The 25,102-nt window shown below is 44.6% G+C and overlaps 2 protein-coding genes across 6 annotated transcripts in view; one reads left to right on the top strand and one right to left on the bottom strand.

Moving 5' to 3' along the window:
• Positions 1–25,102, top strand: part of LOC121598520 (Ig-like and fibronectin type-III domain-containing protein 1) — a 118,700-nt gene that overhangs the window by 61,310 nt on the left and 32,288 nt on the right. For 3 of the 5 annotated variants that reach the window (XM_041925490.1, XM_041925491.1, XM_041925492.1), the window contains one exon: positions 9,939–9,982. The gene's annotated coding sequence lies outside the window, so the exon portion shown is untranslated. Of the gene's footprint in view, positions 1–9,938; positions 9,983–21,379; positions 21,522–22,543; positions 22,882–25,102 lie in introns of those variants that run through there. The other 2 variants (XM_041925493.1, XM_041925494.1) reach the window with 2 other exon arrangements.
• LOC121598521 (amyloid protein-binding protein 2-like) lies at positions 16,294–18,408 on the bottom strand. The gene has a single exon (XM_041925495.1). It carries the CDS (start codon positions 18,049–18,051, stop codon positions 16,624–16,626), a length of 1,428 nt encoding a protein of 475 aa, XP_041781429.1. The 5' UTR covers positions 18,052–18,408; the 3' UTR covers positions 16,294–16,623.

The following is a 25,102-nucleotide window of genomic DNA, read 5'->3' as shown; positions in this document are numbered from 1 at the left end:
GTGAGGAATGTGGCGTTCCACCGGGTGGCCTTGAAGGGAGCAGTTGCCGGTTGAACTGGCACTGCCTGCAACCGACACCACCGTCATCGTCAGCGCTGCTCGTTACGTAAGAATTAGAATCGATAGAAGCTATTAAATCGCTTCCTCCCTCTAGCGCGGAGACATATCCGGCGGGCCCTACCCTACCCGACGAGCCGCATGCATCCGTTTATCCCACTCCTGAGCTTAAACGTGTGTAGTGATTTGACAAACTACTAAACAACCCACCCTGCTACACAGACACACACCGCCAAAGGGGAGATTGCGGTTAGCGCTTTCGTATGCTAATGCTGCGTAATCCGTTTTACCTTATACCTTGTGTGCCGGTTGGTGTCGCTGTTTTGTCCTCTCGGAACTCCGGCCCGCTCGAACGAATGAAACGGAAAACTAATTCCAAACACATCACACTCCAAACGGAGAGTGCAAGAGAGCAAACCCGGGCGGTTCTTTGCCCGACGACGACGTCGACGGCCGCTGTTGGAAGAAAACTTTGATTCGTGTTGACGCATTTCCACACGAAAGCATCCCGGGGACACGGTGGGTCATTCACTGTGGGGGAGCAGTGCTTTGGAGTCACAGATTATGAAATTATGCAATATCGATTTGACACGACCACCGGCGTACGGCGGCTGGTTTCAGCAACGGAAACAATGGCTCCGTTCTTTTTCGTACTCGTCAGCACAGGCCACAGGGTGGCCATTTTTCGCTGTGTGTTGCTTCTCTTTTACATCCCCATTTCCATATTTGAGGATAAAATATGTGTATGCGTTTTTTTTTTGTGTTTGCCCGCAGCCCATACAGGTCAGAAAGGTAGAAGTCGGAAAGTTGGATCCTATACTGGTGTTGTGTCTGGGGCCGGCCGTTAACGTATGAAAATGATGTGATATTACAGTTTTTTTGGGAACACGCGTAATGGCATTCGAAATTGGGTGCTGCTGCTGCTACTGCAACTGCCCGGGCATTTCGGTGTCCGCTGATTTGTAACAACGTACTCGAAATGCTAATCCTGAGTGGGTTCATTCCGTGCCCGGTGCTCAGTGCGTAATGGCGGTGTGCTGTAATTGGATTGATGGTGGAATAATTGTGGCTGGGATTTGTTTTTACAATTCATAGGCTTTTATCCGGTTGAATTTATGAATCAATTAGGAGTAGTGGGTAATTTTACATACAATACAAATTGTTGTCCTCAGGGAATTTCGTAAGCGGTGGCAACGAATGAAACGCTTTTGAAATTATAGCTCTGAGTGATTGAGAGGGTCAATGTATTGTTTTGTTGTATCACTTGTCGTTTTGTAATGAATCTTCTTTGAACTTTGGGCTTAATTTTTCTGTAGAATACTTTGCTATCGCTCCTGATGTTCTTCTGGTATTAGGAACTTAAATCAATGGGAATATGTTTGTGCTCTTGAATCCAAGAAACCAGGAAACTGATAACAAGTGAGATTATCGTTTTTATTTTAGTCACCATATTGGATAGTGATATAGAAATTGACATATCAGGAGAATAGGTTGCTTAGGACGTTCAGTAAACGATTGAGTTCTCCCCAATCATCTTACGAAGATTTGTCGTTACGCCCACATGGCAAGGACACTTGACACTTGTAGTAATGTATGGACGTTGCTTCAAGCCTTTTTTTAAGCAGAAGCACGATAACTCGTATTCATTTAGTTGAATGCTATATAACGAAAAAAAGCCTTAGTCGAAAAATGACCGGCGCTAAACGTTATAACTTCAAGAGGACACTGTTTATACATCCAAAAGACAAGTGAAATGAACTAATATAGCAATCTGATCGAATGCATTTATACTCTTTTAATCCTTCAGTATTACTAATGTTTTTCTAGCTACATTTGGATGTTACTTCATAATTGGATAGGTTTCTTATATGCCTACAAGGAAGTTTTTTTTTTTGCTGGAGAATTCAAGTTGTACCGATATAAAACATTGTGTCTACTATTTTCAACATTTATTACAGAAAACGCTCCAGACGGTGAGTCGTTATTCGAAGCGTTAAGTTACAGTCATCGTGGAATATTTGTATGCTGTATTAGTTTGTATGAAAATCGTGATAAAAATATTCGAAACTCAATAGCCAATCTTATGCTCTTAGCCAAAAGTCACAAAAAGTGTTGTGCACTAGATGGAGAAAATGTATTTTTGTCAGATTCTACAGATGTTGACAGCAATGAGGCCATTAAATACATTCAAATTTGTGAGGTTTTCGCAATAAAATAAATTGAGCGCTAAAGTTCGTTTTCTTTGGATACGTTGGATCGTCGTAAGTTTTCCAAATTTTCCAAAATAATCGCTTTTCGTCGTTAAGGAGATCAAAGATAGATAAAGCCTTGCTTGGACATCGATGTCATTTATTGTGTCCCCAGTACCGTATTTACCGTGTTTACAATGAGCAATACTTGCTCGAAGTGAAACGATTTCTCAACTTCCTCAGCCATAAGGGGCAGCCATTATGTGCTGCAATTCGCAAAGTGACTGCATCAGTAACCGTGTGGTATGGAACGTATACTTCCCAAACGCATCGATGTGCACTGCCAAACCAAAACGCGTAAAATTTGCAACAGCAGGTTTAGCGGTTGCACTTAGCTACACGCTGCACACAGCAGCGTTTGCCTTCCCGGGGTCATAACAGCCCATCATAAATGTGTGTTTCTGGTAGTGTTGCAATGGTAGCGGCGCTGGAACGGTGATGAGTTTTGGGCTAGCCGAGACCACCCCCTGCAACGTTCATCCGTGTGCAATGTGACATTTTTTGCTTGCATGCGTGTGTGTGTGTGTTCATTCCTCGTCTAGTATGTATGCAATGAAGTTGCATTTTTTTATTTCATTTTGCATGGTCCACAAGCAAGGGTTGACGCAACCGGGCTCTGCCTCGTCGTCGCCCCCGCCTCTCGACTTGCCATCTTTGGATGGGCAAGTTTTATTAAGGTTCGGGGGCAGTGAATCGGGCGAGTATATTGCACACTGTCCAGATATCACAACAGTGCTGCAATTGCTGGTATAATTTGTGATAGCCACGACGCTAAACGATGGCGCTGTGGTTGCGGTGCCATTTCAGTTTATGTTAAAATTAAGCACTTTTTAAGCAAAAGTCGTCTTCCCCAAAGTTTGTGAAGAGTTCAAGATTCTCCTCGGCACTTGTTACTCCTTCTAGTCACAAATTAAATTATGCCGCTTCACCATCTTTTCACATCTGCCGCTGGAATCAAAAGTTCAAGCCGCTCCAAATATTGGCAAGCACGTGCCGCGGGGGGAGCATCGAATGCTACGCTAGTTGACGGCGGTTGATGATGGTGAGCCGAGCAAAGAGATAAAATCTACGATAATGATCCGGAGGCCTCGTCGGTGGGTAAGCCAGCGTATCTCAACGATTCGGTGGCATTCAAAACTAGTACACAAGCTCGATTTCTTCACTTCGGGGGTGAACGGCGGTCCCTTCCGATGATGCTACTGCTACCGGCCCGCTCCAATACTTGAGGCTTTGCCCATTCAATCTATCTTTCCGATCACGAGCAGCAGCAGAAACAGCTGATTGCGTGTTCGTGCGCGTGAATTTAAATGAAATTAAAACGGTCTTCGGCTGTCATTTGACCGGGGTTAGAGGAGGGAGTGTGCACCGCACCGATACAAAGTATCGGTCTGGGCTAGGCTCTTCAGCAGACGGAGCCGTGCAGAGGACACCCTCTTCTATCCCATTCCTGCGCTGCGCTTGAGCAAGGCACGCACGAACACCGCCGTTGTTGTTCCCACTGACGGTTTTACATGCTGTTGGCTAATTGGGCTTCATGTGATGTGGTTGTTATGACGATATGTGTGTGTTTTGTCTCGATCTCTGTAGCAGTTTGATCGACTACCGTCACACCCGGTCGCTCGCTAATTTGTGTTGCCTACCTGGGAATGCAGCTTTATTTATTACCCGGAAGGGACGTGCTGTGGCCCGCTGGTGGACGCACTTCCAGCTAATATGTTGTGCAGAATGTAATAAAAACACACATACGCAGAGTCAATAGTAGTATGTTTTAACGTCGAGGCAACTCCTACATCGGTTGGGACAGAATGACAAATGAGCAACGTTATGCGGGTTAACAATTGATATTGATTAGCCGTAATCTATATTGGATCTCCGCAGTCAGCAGTCACAGTAAAACAAAAACGAATGTCACAGTTAATGAATAGTCACACCGCATTCGTTAGGATTTATTTATTCGTGCTCGTGAAAGCGATGAAGCAAAAAAAAAGGATTATTTACAATGTAACACAGCATTAAAGCTTGCTTATTGAATTAATCACAAATAGATCACAAATAGGAAAATAAAAAGTAGAATCATAATGTGCTAATTAGAAGTATAATTTGTATTTGTCTGTATATGTTTAATACCTTTCTACTATTTAAACCAATACCAACCGATCGGTGCGCCATCGATATTACAAATAATGTACAATCAGTATAATAATATTTTTAGTTATGTTAAACAGTGTTAACAAAGAAAGGATAATTAATTGCCGTTTGCATTAAAAAATGGCCTATTTTTGGCTGGCTGTTGAAAGAGATAGCTAAGAGATATACAGTGAACCCTCTCTTATTTGAGAGGCGATGGGACTGTCGAATAAGAGGGGTTTTCAAATTACAGAGGTTGAAAGTGAATGAAAGGTCCATACAAACAAGAAAGAGACAGAACATTTACTATGCAGCCTTAACTGTTGCTATAGGAAACTGCGAACAGAATCGCTAATTTTAGCATACATCTTTCAATAACCATGGCAACACTATAGTCAAATAAGAGGGACACAGATTTCAGAGGTTTTCCAAATTAGAGAAACAAAAATGTACTGGAAATCAAGGGACTGTGCAAAATGTTCAAATAAGAGAGGTTTTTCAAATTGGAGAGGTGTCAAATAAGAGAGGGTTCACTGTAGTTTCTTTCCATGGACATCCTTTGAAAGACAGTTTGGGAAGTTTAGTTGCAAAAATCAATCTATGACCTTGCGAGAGGTACCTTTCATCAGTTTTCTGGAATTTCCGCCATGGCGGACGAAGACATGTATGTAAGCATGTTTTAAGATCTACCTTCGATTTTTATCAATTCTTCCTCACTTTTCGTGACAAAATTATTGTATTGGATCATATTGGTTCAGGAAAATTCGATGAGACGCAGCTAGGGGATGTTGCACCGGTTCGCAGACTTGGGTGTTGTATCGCAACTCGACCGAAATTCGTATGAAATGATCGCATTGGCGTTTTTCTTTGGCTCTGGTCGCTCAGGATCGTCGGCCATTCGGAACCAGGCATTCATTCGATGCTCTGATTGTTGTCTAATACTGTCAAGATGTTGTAGAGGCCTGAAAACAGCTTATACTACGTCCTCAAACTGCCGCACGGAGTCCGTTTTAGACGCTACGGGGTGCCGTTCTTGGATGTTCTGTTTTGGCCATCACGGGTAGAGTTTGACTGATAGAGAGGTATCAAATATGGTTTACTGATTCATGGGATACTATTATTGAAAGTGGAATTAGCATTTCGTGTTAGTAGAAGCTAAGGTAAACCTCTAAAAATCGACTATTTTTTCATTTTTTAAGATGCAAACGATACTTTCTTCAAGGCATTATTTTAGATGAAGGTTAGTTTTGATTGCTCTGTCTCCATTGAAGATTCAATCGCTCGATGGACCTGTTTCTAGACCGTGTGTTTGACAACCAAACCCCATGGTCTGGCTTAACTCATTGCGAATAAAATTTAAATTATTCTCCCAATAAAGCTTAGACCACGTATATCTGCTTAAAAAAGAATTCTCGGCAATAACATCTGTAACGCTACAGTATTTGCAGTGTTTCGTTTTTTTCCGTCTGAATTTACCACGATGTTGTACAAAAATCATTATACATTGTACAGTGTATGTTTACCACGGTGCCTTAAAAATATAACCTCGCACATATGCAAGCACTACACGCGTGCACAGTAAAAAAAATGTATCTTTTCCTGTGTTGTGCGATTGTAAATCTTCTCTCCCATTTCTAGACCAACTTGCAGCACACCAAACAACAACAACTCACAAAAAACCCTCTGCTGCAACTTAAATATAGGTTATCCATTTTTGCACCAAGCTGTGCATGTACGTGGTTGTATTTGTTTTTTTTTTGTCATCTTTATTTTCCGCTTTCTTTTGCTCCAGCGATTTTTTTAAACAAATACTAATCCTACGCTCACAACCTGTCGCGCTGGAAACAGTCACCCGCCGGAGGAAGAAGCGTTAGTTAAGGTGTTTATTTGAGCGGAAAACGCGTAGAAGACGACGCAGGGTGGTGAGGTATGCTGTGCTGTGCAGTTTTGTTTGTTTTTTCCCCCGCGCTCCGTACGATGCTTTCCAATGATGCTCGTTTAGAATGCTCGTCGTCGAATAAAAGCGCGCCGCCAACTTTTATGCCACAGTTTTGTGCTCCGTGCTTTTGTTCGTGTTTTCCCCCCTGTTTGTATGTGTGTGTGTGTGTGTGTGTGTGTAAGTTGTTCTGTTGGTTGGTGCGCTCACGGAGATGGAAATTATTTTCCTTACAACAATCATCCATCATCCGTTCGAAGAGTTACCTTGCAGGAGTTGTTTGCTTTCTTTTTAGTGCGTCTTTTGCTGAAGTGGAGTCCCTCTGGGAGGACAAAATTGTGCCCGATTTAAATTGCAAATGCTAAGACGAGTCGGATTAGGCGTATTTTCTTTGCATTAAGACTTTTAATGTTTTTTTGTTATCAATAAGTAGTGATAAAAGCACTGAAAGCGATTGCTCAACATGCAGTTGGCAAATGAAAAAGTTCAACTTGAGCAACATGTAGGAAAAAGCACCACACTTACTTACTTATGTTTCAGTTTCTGTGGTGATTGTTGTGCAAAGCTTTGCGATGGAGCTTTCCACCCGTTACCCATAGCAATGTCAATTACTTTCCCCCGTTTTTTATCTTATTTTTTCAGGACGCTCAAAATAAACCCTTTCCCATTTTACGGTCTCTCTTTTTCTCCCTGTTGCACTCTCCATTTTCCATTACAATTGTTTACGTATGTTTACCATAAAAAAAGTTAACGAATCTGCTAAAGCATCCAAATCCCCTCCTTTCTTCAGCGTGCGTCGTAAAAAAAGTTGATATTTTAAGCGCCTTTTCATCTCCATCCCTGTTCCTTTCCCGTACACACAAACACCGGTACTGGAAATCCTCAAAACCTAATTAACGACCCTCTTTTTCTGCAAAGGATGCATAAGACTCCCCGGGACGGGATCTCCCCCAACCGGAAGATGAAACTCTATCCTTGCCGTTGTCGTGTCATTACGAGTGCGAGTAATCGCTGCGGCCGATCCTTGCTCTGCGTTCAACTGGAAATATATATTTAAAAAAAAAAAAACATCAAACAACTTCCGGAAGAAAAAGCCTGTCACCTGGTCTATTTTTTCCCCTGTCTCTTCTGCGTACTCGTCGGTCCTTCTCTTGCATCCCATCATTAAAATATGGGACACTGGTTCGACGAGAGAGGAATTCAATGTACGGCAACGACTTGTATCACCGTTTTGCTGTAAATTATTTCAACCGATTAAAATCCTCTTCAACTTTACTGTTCCCAGCTTCGCCCCCCACACTCAATGTGGAACTGTCTGATTTTACTCCACCGTTCGTTAGCGTGTGGTATCACCATTTCGTTGCCCCTTGCTCTCCTTTCCTGCGCGTGTGTATGTACAAACGTGAACATCAAAAAAGCCACAAAATCTGTACCACAGGCTTTACTGCTGCGTGTTGCTGTGCTGCTGCTCCGTTTCGCTCCGGCACCCGGAAAAGCGCTGGTTGGAAAAGCTTCTTCCACTTGTCAACCGGAAGTGGAATTTCTGGTCGCTCACCATCGCCATTTCGTTTCCTGCCTCTGTTACGTTTTGTCACAGGGAAAAGTTTGACTCATCGTTTGACAAATTTAAATTGCATTGCTGAGGTGGGGGGTGTGGGAGAGGGGCTTGCCAAGACACTGGCTGTTGCTACTCGTCCGTAACCACACGGCGGAGGAGCAGAAGTGCTATTACCCAGTGCGCCATCACATTCGCGCATTTAACGGTGGGCGCGCGGGCTCTTCGCGTATGCCTTCGGAGGTTGCTGCTTGCCGTTCGAATAATGATGCTCTAAATACCTTCCTTTTTTCAAGGAAGGTGTGAGAGTGCTCTCGTTGAAAGATGCGATCTACCTGTCGTATGAAGCGGGGCAGGTAGAATCGGATCGATAGGTACCTTTGACGAAGAGTGGTGTACGTTCCGTTTCGTATTTTTCCCATTGTCTAGCGTAGTTTGGAGGATGAAATAAAGTGCTTAAATTTGTAATTTAAATTTCTTGCCATATATAGCACTAAAGTTGATACAAAACGAGCCACCCGATGTAGTGCTGCGCTGACTTCATGCGATTTGTGCTAACCGCCCGAAGGTATGCAATCGGCAGAACGGGCGAAAGTTAGAATCGTTCCGTGCTAGCATGACGCCGAAGTTAGGGGCGAAAGAACTCCGTTTGGAGCCAAAGCCTCTCAAAACTGTACAAACAACAACCACATGACGCCGAAGCCGGCCGAAAAAACATCACCATAGTGTCGTCTCTATTTTAAAAATAAACATTTATTTTCAACTTCTTATCGACCTCCCCCCCGGGCCGATCCTGTTTGCTGACACTTATCAATTCAAAAACTCATCACTACATTAGCTCCCGACAACACACCGTTCGCGGGAGGCAAACAGCGTGATACTGCACTGTTGATGGGGTTGGCTGCTACAAAACCAGGAAATCTTTCCGCCGCTCGTAAGATCACGTACCTCTTTCGGCGAGCGCAGAGACAATGGGGCGCACGCGGCTTTCTCGCTCCTTTTCTGCTCCCGGACGAGATTCTGCCATTGCTGATGGTTGCAGCCCCGTCCCGGGCCGCTTTTGTCCCGTGAGCCCCGAGCAAGCGAAGGCGTGTTCCCCCACGTACAGCACGTAGCTTCCTGCTCATGCTGCCACCGTGTGGCGCGGGTGTGTCCGTTAGTTGAAGGGCGTTATGGCGATGTGCGTATGTGCACATTAACATTCATACGCTTTGGCGGTGCCGCCAGCGATGGATCTGCTTTTGCAAGACCTTCAGCTGGCCTTTAAAAACGTTGAATGCATTAATAATGCGCGCCGGTGAATCATAAAACAAATAAGTGTTTTATAGACGAATCCCGCGTTTGCCGTGCGCACACGAATGGCGAAAAGTGTCGGAAGCGCGCGAACAGCCGCGTCATCGGACGCAAAACAAGCGACCGGGAGCGAACTTGGTTGCTGCTGCCCGCCACCAGATGCAATGCGTTCCCGTTACACGCATGTGCTTGCCGCCGCTTTTGCCATTGCCGCTGATAGATCAGCTTCACAAAGTAATGTTGCTGCTGCTGCTGCTGCTGCTGCTGACCACCCGGCACACTGACCGATTGGACAGGGAAAGTGAATAAAATCAACCACCCGGAGCGTGAACAAAACAGTACAAACAAAAAAATGCCGATGCTCTGAAGTATGTTTATGAGCGCAACATTACGGTAATCGGTGCGTGCAGAAAAAAGAGGCTCTCCAAAAAGCTCAACAAATATGCAAAGTATGGCTAGAAAGGGAAAGGTTATTGTTTGGTTTAAGCTAAACGCCACACCGCCGATGTGTAGTGCTGTTTTTTTTCGTGATGATGGATGATGAGGCGCGGCGGCGTTCGTTGCACTTGAAGCGAGTTGAATAGCTTTGGTATTATCGTAACGTTACGATGGACAGCCGATTGCAAATGCAAATCAAATGCACTTTAAATTTTCAGTAATAAAATCAAAGTTTTAAGCATGCAAAGCTAATTTTTTCCTTTCACTTTTCTTTTATTTGCAGATTGACAGCATCGATTCCAGTTATCACTTGAAGTCACGCTCTATGTAAGTATTAAAGTTTTGTGGAAATATGAACAATATTGGATAGGTTTTTTTATTTGGCTGGTAATTTTTACCGTAATATGTATATAAATGGGAAATACGTCGATTGATAGAAAGCTAATTGAACGAAAAAATAAAACATTTAATGCAACATTTGATGGTTAGTGCTGTGAACTTTGAATTAAATTTAAAACGTTATTTTCTAATTAGATAAAAAAGAAAATTTTAAAAAAGATATAGAAAAAAAATGTCGGCTAGTGGATATGGCTTTCAATGACTTATTTACTACCCATAGCAGGATAGTCAGTCCTACGTATGGCTACACGGTCGATTTGGGGCTTGAACCCGCGATGGGCATGTTGTTGAGTCGTACGAGATGACGACCGTACCACGAGACTGGCAAAAGTCATTTTGTGACATTGTTTTAACTCGAATCAAGTACTAATAAGTTCACTGCAGGTAAATAAGTAAGTAAGTACTGCAGGTAAACACCATTAAAAAAGTAAAATTAACAGCTTCAAATCTCCGTTTCGTATCACTAGCTGTATTGATATTCACGCTCAATTAATCGCACCATTGATGGGCCAAATCCTTCAAAAATGTAAGACTCTTATTCTACTGATAACATGCGTATTTGAACTTCATATCTCCTGGAGGACACGAGCGACGTTCAGATTGCACTTTTTTGTACGAAAGTCATTAAAGACTACGTTATTTTGATGCAACTTATTCGATTTTATATCATTTCACAAGAAAATGATGCTTTAAACTTTAGATTGGGAAAACAACAACGAGAAGTCCGATTTGTTCAGCTGTAAACTACGCACTACGACTAAAACGACAGTTGTCAACAAAGCATCCATGGTATACTGCGAGTTTTGGTTTGGTGCACCGAAGATAAGTTGTACCAATTATGGACTTACGAAAAAAATGCATGTTTTCAATTAAATATTGGTAAATTTTGATGTAAATACGTAAAATAACTAATATTTTCTACGAAAACGATGATTTTTAGATAAAGTTATCGTTAGATGCTTGAAAATCAATAATATCCTACAGTGCTACTCTTGGCAAAATTGTAAGAGATGCCAAACATCTTGGCAACACATTTTAAAATAGTAATATTTAACAAACAGAAGTGGATAGCACGGAACTAATGAAGCACAAACGTTTTAAAATGATCATATTTTAAATAAAAAATCCATCTGTGGATTTAGTATGCAAATTATTAGTAGTATTGCAAATATTGCAAACTAAAACAGTCAGTGCAAAAATAGTGTTCGTTATAGCCATAATTGGTGCTGTAGCCACACTTACCCTACTGTAAATTAACAAGTCCATTTTTTATATCTATAAACTGATATTTTCATACCAAGTTGTTTACAAAGTTGTTCACGAATTTTTGTCCGATGTTTAATGCTATGGCCTCTTTGAAGTTTTCAAAAAAATCGAAAATTTAGATAACATTACATATTAGAGTGAATAAATAAATTTCTTCAAAATGATTGTATGAAACGTAGTTTATCTATTTTAATCCTTGAAAAGTTTTGTTTTTCGATCAAAACTAAATTCCATTATTAATACCCTGTCAAAGAATTCATCTCATGAAAACACTGTCAATCGCATCTTTCAAATAGTTGTTGCAAAACACAACATTATATTTTTTTAGCTTTTAAACGTTATTTTCCGTTACATATTTCAAATTTATACTATCAGTTTTTTATCATCAAACTATAGTTTTGCTACAAAAATTACTGAAAGGTCCGACTTCTCATCATTAGCAATTGATATGATCGGAGCTACGATACACAACCAGCACAATATACGGCCGCAATCGGTGTTGCTTTGCGCTCGTACTTTACAATGTCCGTTGTGTAAGCGACTGTGCGGCGAAATGTGTAATGCGGATTGCATATCTAGCAGAACGCACAAGTACAGTGGTTGGCTGCTATGAAGCTTTTCAATGGCAGGCATTCTATTATTAGCATATCGTAATCGGTCCAGTGTGTTTTTGTTATTGATTATTTTCTCTCTTTTAGGCTTCATATCTGTTTCAAACGTTTTGTAAAATGTGTACCTTTACATAGTAGCATTTCAGCAAATCAGCCACCGTTGTGCTTGCATGCTGATAAAACACACCATTCGCCGTGCTATACATGAGAGCCTTCGAGCTCTTACCGAAGTTGCAGTTGCTCAATCGTTCTACGCAAAACAAAAGCGCCTCCCGTCCGGTTCTGCGGCTTGGAATCGATCCAAACTTTCAAAGAAACAGGATACAATATGCATCATCTCCTCGCTGCCCTTGGGCGGCTCCCCTCCCCTCCCTGCGGTCAAATCGACTAGGTTATGAAGTGTCCGGAACCGTCACTGACAAAGACACGGAACCCCCCCGGCGCGCACACACGACCCCATCGAGGTTCTTATTCTGCGGGTGAACGCAAACCGATGATTGTGCAACGAACCATGCCCCCAATATCCCTCAACTGCCTTCCCGAAGGCACCCGCCCGTCATCACCGCACGCGATACGTGTGGAACGCCCCGGCGCGGGGTTGGACGCTGACGGGAATTAAATTATTCAACGGGAGAGCGGGAATAGCGAACACACTGCATCGTTGCATCGTTGTCGATGGACGTGAAGGACGGTGCTGGGTGCCCGGTGAGAAACGCTTCGTTTCCCACAGGCAGGCGCGCGCGGGTGGGATGCATCAAATCATCTGATGCAACTTTCGATGCTTATTGGCACAAATGGTGTGCTGGGTTTGTTTGGCAAAGCTCGACAAACTGCTACGCATTCCAGGAAGGAAAGATATATGGGCCACGTGCGAGCTTCAAACGCCCTTAGGCACTATTGCGCTTCAGCTACTGAAGGGTGGATGTTGTTGTTGTTTTGTCCCGATCTTTAAGAACGATGAATGGAACGCAACCGAGCAAACGAGTAACAAAATAGTTTAATGCAGCACACAAGCATTCTAAAAAACACCACCTCGAAGAATGTTGAAACATTTTAAAGCACTGTACCAACTGGTACCATCGAACCCACGATGCAAGCGCGTTCATCCGATTATGTGATTTAACCCCAAACGAGCGACTGAATATTCCGTGCCCAGGCGCAATTAGTCCGACCGACTAGTAGCCTCTGGGCATTGGCCTCTGCTCTCTCTCTCTCTTCCTTTCACTAAAACTTTCCAAAGTTCATTCCACTCGCGTCAAACGGAAGCCAGAATCATGGATGGGGTCGAATCGTTTAAATTTCCGTCACACGCACTCGCATCTCTTCCTCCAATTTCCTGCCAGTGACTCTATCGGACTACGCGGCAAACTAGCATCAGAACCGCTTCCAGGCTTTCCGGGGAGTTGTGGGGTGGAGTTCACCGATTGCAACCACCACCCCCGGATTCCCGTGTTAGAGGACGTTACCCAGCCCCATTTCGATTAGCCTAATTGTTATTCAATTTAATCATCCCACGAATTGTGACCATTTCGTGGCAGGCGGTGGGTTAGGTTAGGCGAGGGCGATAACACACTTATCGCGAGTTAAACCATCACTGAGTTTGGGGGAGGACTTTTTTGGCGGCGATGTTGCTCGGCAGTCAGTGGTTGCGTCCTGTCGTGTCCTCAATTCGGCGGTTTTCGGCTGAAATTGAATGTCCGAAAAGCTATAGACGTTCGTTCCCTGCTTCCCATGGTCGCTGGTGCGGTGTGATATTTCATCGCAGTTTGATTGATGGTGCACTGACGTTGGCTTTAATTTGCATAAACCACGCTAACCGACCCGTGGCCACTATTAAATGCCACAAAAAAGGGATGGAAACTGCACGTGAAGTAGCAGTTGCATTGAATAGCATCTAACGGATCGGCGTTAGGGCCTAGGGATGGACAGTGATGAAAGCTCCTCTCCGCCGATGAGACGATAGAACTGGATGGATAGAACAGATGGAAGGGTACCCTTTTTTGCAGCTTGTTTGCTATTCAAACTGGTCGGGTCTGCATCGGGGGATATCATTTCTCACAGATGTCACTGGAACAGACGAACTACAAGCACTTCATGTACTACAAATTCCTGTCTGCTTAGGGAACCTAATCTCTCGACCTCTAATCATCAGTGCACACTGCAAGCAGGCCTGGTAGCACATAATTTAAACCCAATTTACCGAACTGCATTCGCCGGTAACACCGATTCAGGGCATAACGCCTGGAGTGGTCTTATTTACGGGGTTGCGAAATTGAATTATTATAACCACAGCGTTCGGTAGCGGTAATTAAAACGATACCGCCGGCACGGAAAAAGTTAACGCATTCCGGACCGAAAAGTTGGTTTCAGCTTCCGGGCTACTACCGCGTGGATGGCAGGAGGTCGCTTACCGGGTGACCTTTTTCCAAAGTGATCTCGTTACTGCGCAAACCTGCTGCCCCCGGTCTCTCCGGTGTACTTTGCGCTTCGAGCAGTTGGCAGTTTTTGAAACTTTTCAGGGCGGGGTGGACTCTATGTGGGGACATTGAGAGCGATACAGGACCAAACGCGTAGGGGCATAGGGTGGTGAATAGTTTTAGAACATCGAGAAACATAGCAAACAATGCACACGAGCGTCGTATCAAGCGAGAGAGGTCAGTCAGAATGCGATAAACTAGAAGGTTGTTTGCAACATTGTTTGGCAGGACAAAAGTGAACTGAATTACTGTTGCTGCGAGGTAAAAGCAACAGTGGACACTATTATTTACAGCTGATATGAATCATTCTATCAGGTAACTGTGCAACTGTGCTTCAGAATAGTTCGTTGAGTTGAGCAAATGAGTGCGTAAAAAAATTCGTAAAGGAATTTCAAACACATTGCACTTAATCCATTTTACTGAAACTTACTTACTAAAATCTTCTTAGTAAAGTACGAATGTTTTCAAGTGGGATAAGGCTTACGCATTTTACTAAGAAACATATAACAAACATTTCAATATGTTTACACCAAATGTTCAAGATTCTAAACATTAAAACAGAGGACTACAAAAAAACACATCTCTGCATAAGGTCCATCTATAAGTTACGTATAACTACGTTTCAAATTACATTACAAAAATCAAAATAACAGTAAATGTATAATATCTTCGACAGCAAGGATCTTAAAACGTTATAAATTTAATTTTGTTGTTATTGGAAGTTAATTGCTCTTGATCACGTTGGATTACCCTACAAGACAAGGACATACATTTACATTCTATATAATTCAGCTAAAGCATCGTTTTCATCAGACATTCTTCTTCTTATTGGCGGCTTTCGGATACACGCTTTCAAGACTTTCTAAGGTTACACGCAGGCACAGTCAGTTTCCTAGCTACGGGAGAAGACAGTCCGGTCCATATGAGGCTTGAACCCACGACGACGGGCATTGTTGCTGTTAAGTCGTGCAATTTAACAACTGTACCATCCGGGAATATGGGATCATAGATAATGATTTAGGGGTTAAAGGAGGATTTTTTTTCCAATGTCTTTATTTTTGGTGTTCCATTAACTATGTATTCATCAATATGTTTAATGTTAATGTAATTAAATGATGTATTTATTACATTAGAGGGGCTTGTAGATCCATGCATTTTATGAATTTAATTGATTTTTTTTATTGAAATTACTTATTACTTTGATTAATTACTTTGATTGAATATACATTTTAGGCTGTATTCTTATGATAAAATAGCTTGAAAATACATTTATCAATGTACTTAAAATATCGATTGTTATAACAAACATAAGTGCTGTCAACATAATATGATTATGGTTCCACGAATGAAGTATTTTATTATTTTCTGTTACAGAAACATTCAATCGTAAAAGCATGCATATGGTAGCCATTATGCTCCGGATGCCCGTATTGTCCATATTGTCTATAGTTCCTAGTCTCCAATCGAACTTCGCCGACACTCAAAAGTTGTTTAAGATGCTTATGCCTTCGATATTCCTGGGTGTGAGTGTGTGTAAAAGAAACCCAAAAGCAAAAGTAAACCCAAGAAGCTGAAGGTTATCTTCACAATCCCACCAATCCCCCACCGTATCAACACACAAGTGCAAATCGTGATCTTCACCTCTTTCAGACCAACCTTGGCCGGATGCCCGCGCTGGTGTGAGTGTGGGCACGTCACATAAGAAGGCCAGGTAAAGGTTGTCCGCGAAAAAATAAACCGAAGGAGCAAACTGACGTCGACCGAATATCACAACACCGCGCTTTAAGTGCGCCAACTCCTCTCGAGTGACATTGACGAATTGATGATCGAGAGGGCAAACTACTTCGGAGGATCAATAGAAACAAAACCAAACACACACAATAGATTATGATTATTGAACAGTAAAAAAAACATGCTTTTTTATTTTTCATCTTAAAATCGACGAATCTTGTATATATAGCCTCGCGAGAACCATCATCGCAAAATGGGGATTAACACGGCAAGGCGACGACGGGGGTAGCACATAATTCTTTAACATAATTCTATATCTCGACACGTGGCACACACAGACGACTAAACTAAATTCTGTAACAGTTAAAAGTCTTGGGTTTCGGAGCGCGTCGGGCTCCACACAACACACTCTAGGTCTGCTTCTTTTAATTCGACAGGGCTTCAGGGGAGGGGCGGTATGATGGCACGAGCCCGGAGCACCCCGCTAGCCGCTGCAGGCAAGCCCGTCACGCTCGAAGGACGAGTCCAGCTCGAAGAACTTCTCTTTGATCTCGCGCAGCGTGAAGGGATGGAAGTCGCGTTCGCGCGACGGCTGACTTTCTTTGGTGTCCCGGCGCTGGTCCGGTCCGCGCAGGATCAGATCGCGCGTGCGCTCGAGCTGCTCCCGGACGCGGCGACTCGCCGGCATCAGCTGGCTGGCCAGCTCGAGCGCCGTCTCGGCATGCCGCAGCGCCATATCGAACCGGCCGGTCGTGTGGGACCGCAGATAGAGACAGTGGGCGAGGTAGCCCTCGAGCACGACGGCGTGCGGGCTGAGCAGCCCGTACACGCGCCCGGTCACGTCCAGACACTCGGTGAACGCGGTGATCGCGGGCAGGATGGCGTTCATGCGCAGCAGCACGAACCCGTACTGCTGCAGGACGTCCGCGTACTTGCGGTGCAGGCCGCCGTACTCGGTGCGGGCCCGCTGCACCGCCTGGCTGATCAGCATGTTGGCCAGATCGTGGCGCTCCTTCGCGACGCAGAACAGCGCGATCAGCTGCAGCACGTCGATGACGTCACCCTTGGCCGGTGCGTCGTCCCCGTCGGCGGCGGAGGCGAGCGCCCGCAGCGCCCACTGGTGGCAGCGGTCGTAGTCCTGCACGTGGTAGTAGTAGCTGCCGAGCTGCAGGTACGCCTTGACTAGGGGTAGCAGGGGGGCCGACTCGCCCACCTGCTGCAGGAACGCGTGCAGCCGCTGGACGGTGTGGGAGGCGCGCGCCGTCAGGCAGGCACCGATTTGGGCGCGCAGCAACCGCACCAGACACTCCAGCTGCAGGGCGCGGGTGGCGGGCGGTACCAACAGCCCGAGCAGGTCCTGCGCGAGCGTCAGTACCTCGGCGCCGCACCGGCACCAGCCGGCCTCGTACAGGTAGTCGCCGAACCGGAGCGACTCGAGCACCCGCGCCCGGATGCGCGGCTGGTCGCGCGTTTCGCCCTTGCGCAACGACGCCACGCGCACCTCGGTGCGCAACATATCACAGTAGTTGTGGGCCAGATCGCGCAGGACGGCGGGCCGGCCGACGGTGCGTGCCGCCTCCCGCAGACACTTCTCCAGCGTGTCGTAGTCCGGTGCGTACCCGTTGAACAGCTTCATGAACAGGACCGGATCGGTGAGCTCGTCGCGCAGCATGCTGCGCAGCTCGGGATAGCGGCACATGCGGTCGAGGATGGGCGTCAGTAGCGGGGCTGGCAGGAACTGCAGCTGCATCAGCCGCTCCTCGCTGCACTGCTGCTGCTGCGTCCGCGTCCTGCGCACGCTCTCGACGAACGCGCGGACGCACGTTTGCTGCAGCGAGGGCGAGTTTTCCGGCACGATCCGGATGCCGCTGAAGCGGGCCTTGTGCATCGTTTGGAACAGTTCCGAAATCATGCTGTGTGTGTGTTTTGAAGTGGGGTTTTGACACTGATTTCACTTTGCTTTCATGCACACAAAAGGCACTGTCGTGTCCACTTTTCTTGGCACAGTTTTTCACTCTACTTAGTGGCAGATGTTCACCTTAACGCCTTTAACGTAAACTCACAAACATCCAAAGTAATGTCTCCTACGTATATGCTGTACGTGATTGTAGCTGGTACAGCGCGCATGCAATCACAAGGATCGGAAAGATGAAAACACGGTTTTACAAAATGGTCGCCCGGGTTTCGTTCTCCGGCAGCAACCTTCAGCTCGCTGGGAATTCAACAAACAAACTGACCTTTCGAGCGCCGTCCGTACTACGCTTTATACTGACGCGTTTGGTCTCACGATCCCGCTCACGGTTCCGATCCTACCCTCACTCACACACCTACACACACACACACAGACAGGGACAAAAGTTGTTTACAAGAAGCGGTCCAGCAGGTCCGGCGCGCACTGTGCCTGCTGTGTGTTGTGCCGGTGACGCGCCTCCGCCATTTGTCATCTCGTTCGCACGCACACGCCCGAGTGTGCTCTCGCTTCTTCCTGCGTGCGTTCGAACGGAATGATCGATACCCGTAGGTACCTGCGCAGAGCACGATCGTGTAAACAAGCAATGGCCAGTCACGCACACCAACAAAGCGCGGGGTCTGTGTTACATGCGACACGCACATTACTGCCGGGCGCGCTGTAACTGCACGATCGCATGAAGAGTCCATGGTCCAGCGGGGCGAGCGGGGCTGTGTCGGTGGTAATGCGGGGGTGAGTACGGATATGGACAATCTCGTTTATCCTCTGCTTTTGTTGTCTTGTTTTGTGTATCCGTTCTCTTGCGGATGGACGTAGTCCGTTCATCTGTGTGAGTGTGGCGTTTGTTTATTGTGCTGCTGCTGCTGCTGCTGCTGGTTGCTGGTGCGGACCAACACAACATGCGCGCTCATGTGGAATTTTTCGGACCCAAATTCGGTAAACAAGATTACCCCATGCCGGGGGAGAGGGTCAAAGCACTGTGCCACCAAAGCCGCACGGATTTGGCTCTGGGGCGCAAAATCGCATGGCCATGACTGCTCGCATGATAGCATCGCCGAGCGCTGTGATTTTGCAGATTTATCTAATATCTGAAGGCGTGGCGCGTATTCCATAGTGACCTGACGCTAGAAAATGCAATGTCATTGCGTGGACACTGCCTTCTGCAAACACTATTACCGGCTATCTTTATTTCCGCAGTCGTTTCCAGTGAAAGTGACAATGTTTTAGCTTACGGGGTGCTGATCACGTGCTGCGAAGTGGATACTCACAGATGCCATTTTAGTGGTAGTTTTGTATTGTACTTTTTTCTATCCTTCAATATCCCAGAATCCCAGATTGAAAGAATCCCCGGTTAACGAGTTATTTTTCCTTATTAAAACTGGAGAGTTATTTGCATATGTATTCTCACATTTATGGAATTAAAATCCTCACTAATCTGGATCACAATAACATTTATATTCCAGCCTCTATGATTTTTTATCTCACTTATAAAACTCGCTCTTATCCAGCTTATAATGTAATTTATTACAATATATTTGAGATTTTGCTTTGCTCTAAATATCCTGAGAAGAGCATCTTAGTGAATCTCTCTAGTTAATATTTTCTGTTATCGTTGGGTTTGGATTCTGTTCCAGAGTAGTTGGAGTAGTTCAGAGTAGCTCGAGACATCGTCCTGGATACATTACTCCGTATGATTTTGTGAATTTGAAAACGTTTTTGAATTCATTTCAACTCCTCATACATCCATAGTACCCAGAATAATCATGTAACTCTATAACCTTTCCTATGTCAACAGCCTAAAACATATTTTTGGTCTTAGGTCCGGTGTAAAATAGTCATATTAACAGCAAACTTACCAGGTTGTGTTGATGAACAAAGAAGATAAAATAGTTGCCGAGGTCAAAGACCTATAAACCTATAAAAAGTACGGTCAAAATGTACCCAACTTCCACGACAAAGCTACGATAAAGTGCGCAATAAACTGGCGACGAAATCCGATCACCGAGCACAAGCTTTGGGGTCACTTTCACGAATCACCTCAATAAAACTAAGGCGACATTGAGCGCCGATTGTGCAACTTTCCCGTCCAAGCAGAAACGGATATCGTTACATCCATATAAAGCAAATCCAAATGCGAAGAAGCTTAAAATATATGATGACGTAGTGTTGTTATTTGACGTTAATATCTTCATTTCAAATTCCAAAAAACACAGTCGAAAACAAAGTTTGCTTGAAAAACAAAATAACAAATTTTGTTTACGTGTAATGCACTTTTTTTTTCCTCTGGATCTTGATGGCCATCTACCCGCAAAAAAAACAGCATTCGAGCTCCGATTTTTGCGCCGAACTCTGGCAGTGAAGCTTTTACTTGGCATTTCCCTTCACCCGGTTCCGGTCGCGGGAGACACCCGCGCACACAAAACAGCGCGTAAAGCTCTGCGTCATGTTCCGAAAGTCTGAAAACACACACGCACGCAAAAAAGAACTGAAAATGGAAGAAGAAAAAAACAGTAAACAAACAAGCGCCGCACGCACGGGAAGGGTGGCCTCCGGCGAAACGTGTGAGAAAAACGCAAAAACGCGAAACCAGTTCGCACCGGTTGGGATTTTGTTGGTTCCGCCGGCCCGCGTCTCATCGGCGATCACCGATCATTCCTCCAGCCACTCGCACTCGCAGCCCCTGAACGATCGGTGCCGCCGCCACGTGGACGCGCGTGATTAATTGCTCCGATGTTCCTGTGGTGGTGTGGCACGTCTGGCGGGTACCGGCGGGAGGTGGAAATCGCGGTAAACAATGTTGGCGGCGGCGAAGGCGCAATTATTACCGTGGACGCACGGGCGCCCCAGACAGGTGGCCGCGGTGAGCGGGTTCGGTGCTCCCGACACTGGATGGCGCTAGTGTACTGGTCGCCGAATCGTCGCTCGCGCGCTATTCCGGTTCTTGATGTTTGGCGTGTTTCTCTGCGCCATTATCGGCGGTGGCCTGGTTTTTCCCTTTTCGTGATAAGTGTCAAGATCAAGGCACATGACGACATTTTGCTTGATTGTGGCATCAGCGATAGATAGGCCCGCTGGCTCCTTGCCCTTGTGCTGCCCGTCGGGTTCGTTCCATTTCCACGTGATACGGAAGAGGCTGGTCGTGTTGACAGGGCTGGGGACAGGGCAGGGGGAACATGTGTACGCGACTCACGCTGTGACAGCAGGGCGATGCAGCACCGGGCTAAGTGCATTGCTAAAGATCCCCGTGCTGCATATAAAACAGTCGAAGCTGCCCATGTAGGTCCAGTCGGGGCCGATGTGGTCCGGCCTATGCGACTGACCGGTTTCGCTAGTTCTGTTGTACGGTTTAGTTAACGTTTGCAGCAGACCTGTGGAGGGGGAAGTGTGTAGATTAGACGGGGCCCTGTACGGTGGTGAGTGTGAGAACGGATTGGTTGGCTGTTGCATACATATTAGAGCTCGCATTAGTGACGTCATGGCACGCTTCTCAAGCTGGTAGAGCTTTAAGAGGCGATAGACTTAATGCTGCTTTTTTTTTGCTTCTGATGATAGCATTGATCCATACGGTAACGGTAAATGAGGAGGTGCACGGCTAGCTGTTTAGGGAACGGCCGCATCTATGATGCTGCTAGTTTGAGCTACCTTCACAACGTCTTCCGCCAATGAAACGTCTACATACGTTGCATAAAAAGTGGCTCACCGGGGTTGACTTATGTCCGAGGAGGAAATCCATTAATGGTTTCTAATTAAATTGATTTATCATCCGTTAATCAGGCTGCAGCTGATGATGGTTAGAACATTGTGTTTTAGTGGTTTCATAGTACACAGATGTATTAATATATCGTATCAGTACAGAAATTTTAAAAAAATACAAAGAAAATTGAACGATTTTGTTCATTAAAATTAATCAAACCTTTAAAATCTAACACTATATTCATGAATTCCCCTTATTTCATTACACAATTGTCGGACAACTTATACTTTAAACCGCAAAAATCCGTGAACAATATATTACGTAAATCAAAACTAATCCTTCGATCACAGCTACATCTGTTGTGCCTTCCGCAACACCTTCGCACAGGACCTTTTACGGGCACACACAGTACAGCTGATACAGTCGCAAGCGTTTCTAAACATCTCAGCGCAACAACAACCAAAAAAAAAAAAAACATCCACACCGCCAACTCGTTAACGATGACGCATTACCCGGCGTGCGTCGAGTGACAATTAGACGGCCGTGTTTTTGCCGGCTTTGGACCCGTCGTCACACCAACGAAGGTCAATAGGTGTGCTCCTCCGGTGCAACCGTGGCCGGCTGGGAGCAAACAATGACGTCCACAGCGTTCAGCGCTCAGCACGGGGCACGGATAATCGCTGATGGCCTTCGGCAGGGACAAACGCAGAGAAGCAAACCAGGAATTGAACTGCCGGTCCGCTGTCAGTGTACGGCTCGTGAGTGGAATATTAACAACCGTTGTGTGCTCTCTTGTACGGTGGTCCGATAGAGTACAGGCAAATTTATTGGCGGTGATCCGCTGCACGATCGGTTGTTTCTAGTGATCGTTTGTTTTTCTTTCCTTTTTTTGTTGTTGTCAGCAAACGAGCATAGTGTCATTAGTTTAGTATACTGTTACTCACAGGGTGGCTCTGGTTAATGTGATACGGGAGGAAAGGTTGATCTTTGTTGATTCAGAAATTGTTCGAGCATTTTGCCTCAAAAAATCTTGGACATTACAAACTTATGCATACTATTCGGCTGGGATGACTTGAAAGGTATGTAAGTTTCCGGATTTTAGCTCCACATGTCAAACTGCCGCTACTCCCAACGTCAAATTCCACGTGGACGAGCGAAATCTCCTCTGACCAAAGATATAATAACTGGTTCTAGGCGCCAGCTAGCAAGACAGCTAGCAATTGATAAATGAAATTACATCAGCCAATCCAGGATTGAACCGGTTCAACAATGGGAAGCTTTCAGTTTGGATTGATTATATTAGGCAAGGTTAGGTGTGTTAGGGCATGGTAAAACCCACGCTCAAGTCCATCTATCTAGGAATAGGTCAGGCTAGCAAGATAGAGAGCGCGGCTAATCAGGCGATTTGCATTGTAGATGAATATAGAACAGCGACAGAAGAAAAAAAAACACTGTATGGTATGCTAACTATGGTTGATTGAAAGGTTAGCTTCACTTCAAAAGTTGAACCGCACGATCGCGACATGCACAACAAATCGTTGACTTACGGCGCGTGTGTGTGTATGCAGTTTTGCATGGGATTTTCCTTAGAAGGAGCATTAAACGAGGTGATAGTAAATATTGTGCCATTTGATAGAGTGACGATTATAGAAGCTAGACTGAGGTTGGTCTCCTGCAGTGCGAGGGTGACAATTTGTGTCGTTTAAATGTTAATTATTAATCAAACGAGATGTGGGTTTATTAGCTGATCTATGAAAAAGTATTTCTGTAAAATAATTGCACCTTTTTAACATGTACCCCAGTTATTGGATATATTAGAAACATGCATTGTAGTGCGGATTTGACTGCGCTCTAAAACCTACAATATTGGAGGTAGTCAGCTTAGAGCAATCTAAAACCTTGCTTCATTCTATCATACGGTTTATACCTGTTTAAAACAACTTTTGAGAGAGCAGTTTTTTAGTTGAAAAGACCTAAGCTCTCAGAAAAGCAGCTGCTATCGTGTTTGTTTTTAATTCAAAAGCTAATTTCAGCAGTGTTTTAATCAGTCTCTACCTGTTTGTTTGAGTTTTTTTCCATCTGTACCTTGCAACGTGTACAAATTTTAAAGCTAATCCATGGATTCCCAGGTCATGTATGCATAATGTGACTTTAGCCCAGATTTAGCAGGCTACAACCAAATTTTACCCAACATATAACCTAAATCTGAGAACAAGACTTTTCTTTTACTTGTACCCCGTCTGTTGGATGGAAACTGGTAAAAGTGTTTATTGTTTTTGTTGTAATTATTTTATCTTATCTGCTCAGTTTTCATATTCGGTTTGAAGAAGTCTGTTCTATGAATCGGAATCGCCTAACCCTATTACTATCTGCTTCAAACTTGATATCCTTCCGGCTACGTAACTTTGTACGATAGATATTCTAGTTGTTCTAGGCCACTAATTACGCCTAAGAATCAATCCTTAATATCCTGGTTCCTATTGGCAAATTTTAAGGTTCATTATGTTAGCCGTGTATTATACTTAAGCAAGACTACAAGCGAGAATGCTGGACATGGAGGAATAATGAGAGTCTTCGATTAGAGTTTGTTTTCAACCGAATCTAAACGCAAATATTTTCTTGTCGTCTTAATTCAAAAATCCCTTTCTATATTCCCACATGTCTTTCTATATCAATGTCATCTTTGACGTGTTGCTGAGACGGATAGACGGGTCCATATGAGGCTTGAACTTAAGACAGACATATTGTTTAGCTGTGCGTGCTGACAACTGTACCACGGGACCGCCATAAAGGTGGAGGGCATTCTCAATTTTGAAACTGTGGAAATATCTTTAATATGCAAATGCTCTAAAGTCAAAACTGAACAATATCGAATATAACACAATATAAATTTTCAAACTCGAGCAAACATCTACGCTCTGAAAACATCTAATTGGATATGTAGGATTATATTTGCTAGTTGTTGTACAGCAAATAGTACATCGCAACCACTGTTATCTAATTAATATGACTGCCCATAAACTCCCTTGTTTAATTTTCAATCTACCGTGTCTCCCAATTGCAAAAAAAAACAAGAAACCATGTTCCATGAACATTGTTTCCTGCTTGTGCCTCATTTCCGGGTGTTACCATTTTTCCATTGCACCATTCCAGATGACCCAAAACCAAACATGTGTACGGTCTAGCTAATGCACCGGCCGGTCCAGTTTCCCGTCAAACGGCCAATCATTGACCTTTCGACGGGACCTCGGCAGTAGATAAAAGTGTAATGCGAAAATAGGCCTACGTGCCACCAAGCAC

The sequence above is a fragment of the Anopheles merus genome, chromosome 3L, assembly GCF_017562075.2.
Source record: "Anopheles merus strain MAF chromosome 3L, AmerM5.1, whole genome shotgun sequence".
Lineage (NCBI taxonomy): Eukaryota > Metazoa > Arthropoda > Insecta > Diptera > Culicidae > Anopheles > Anopheles merus.
The sequence above is the reverse complement of the archived record's forward strand: the minus strand, read 5'-3'. Positions and strand labels throughout refer to the sequence as shown.

What these genes read in the sequence shown, in the direction of transcription:
- LOC121598521 (XM_041925495.1), bottom strand. Translation starts at nt 18,051, where the DNA reads ATGATTTCGGAACTGTTCCAAACGATGCACAAGGCCCGCTTCAGCGGC.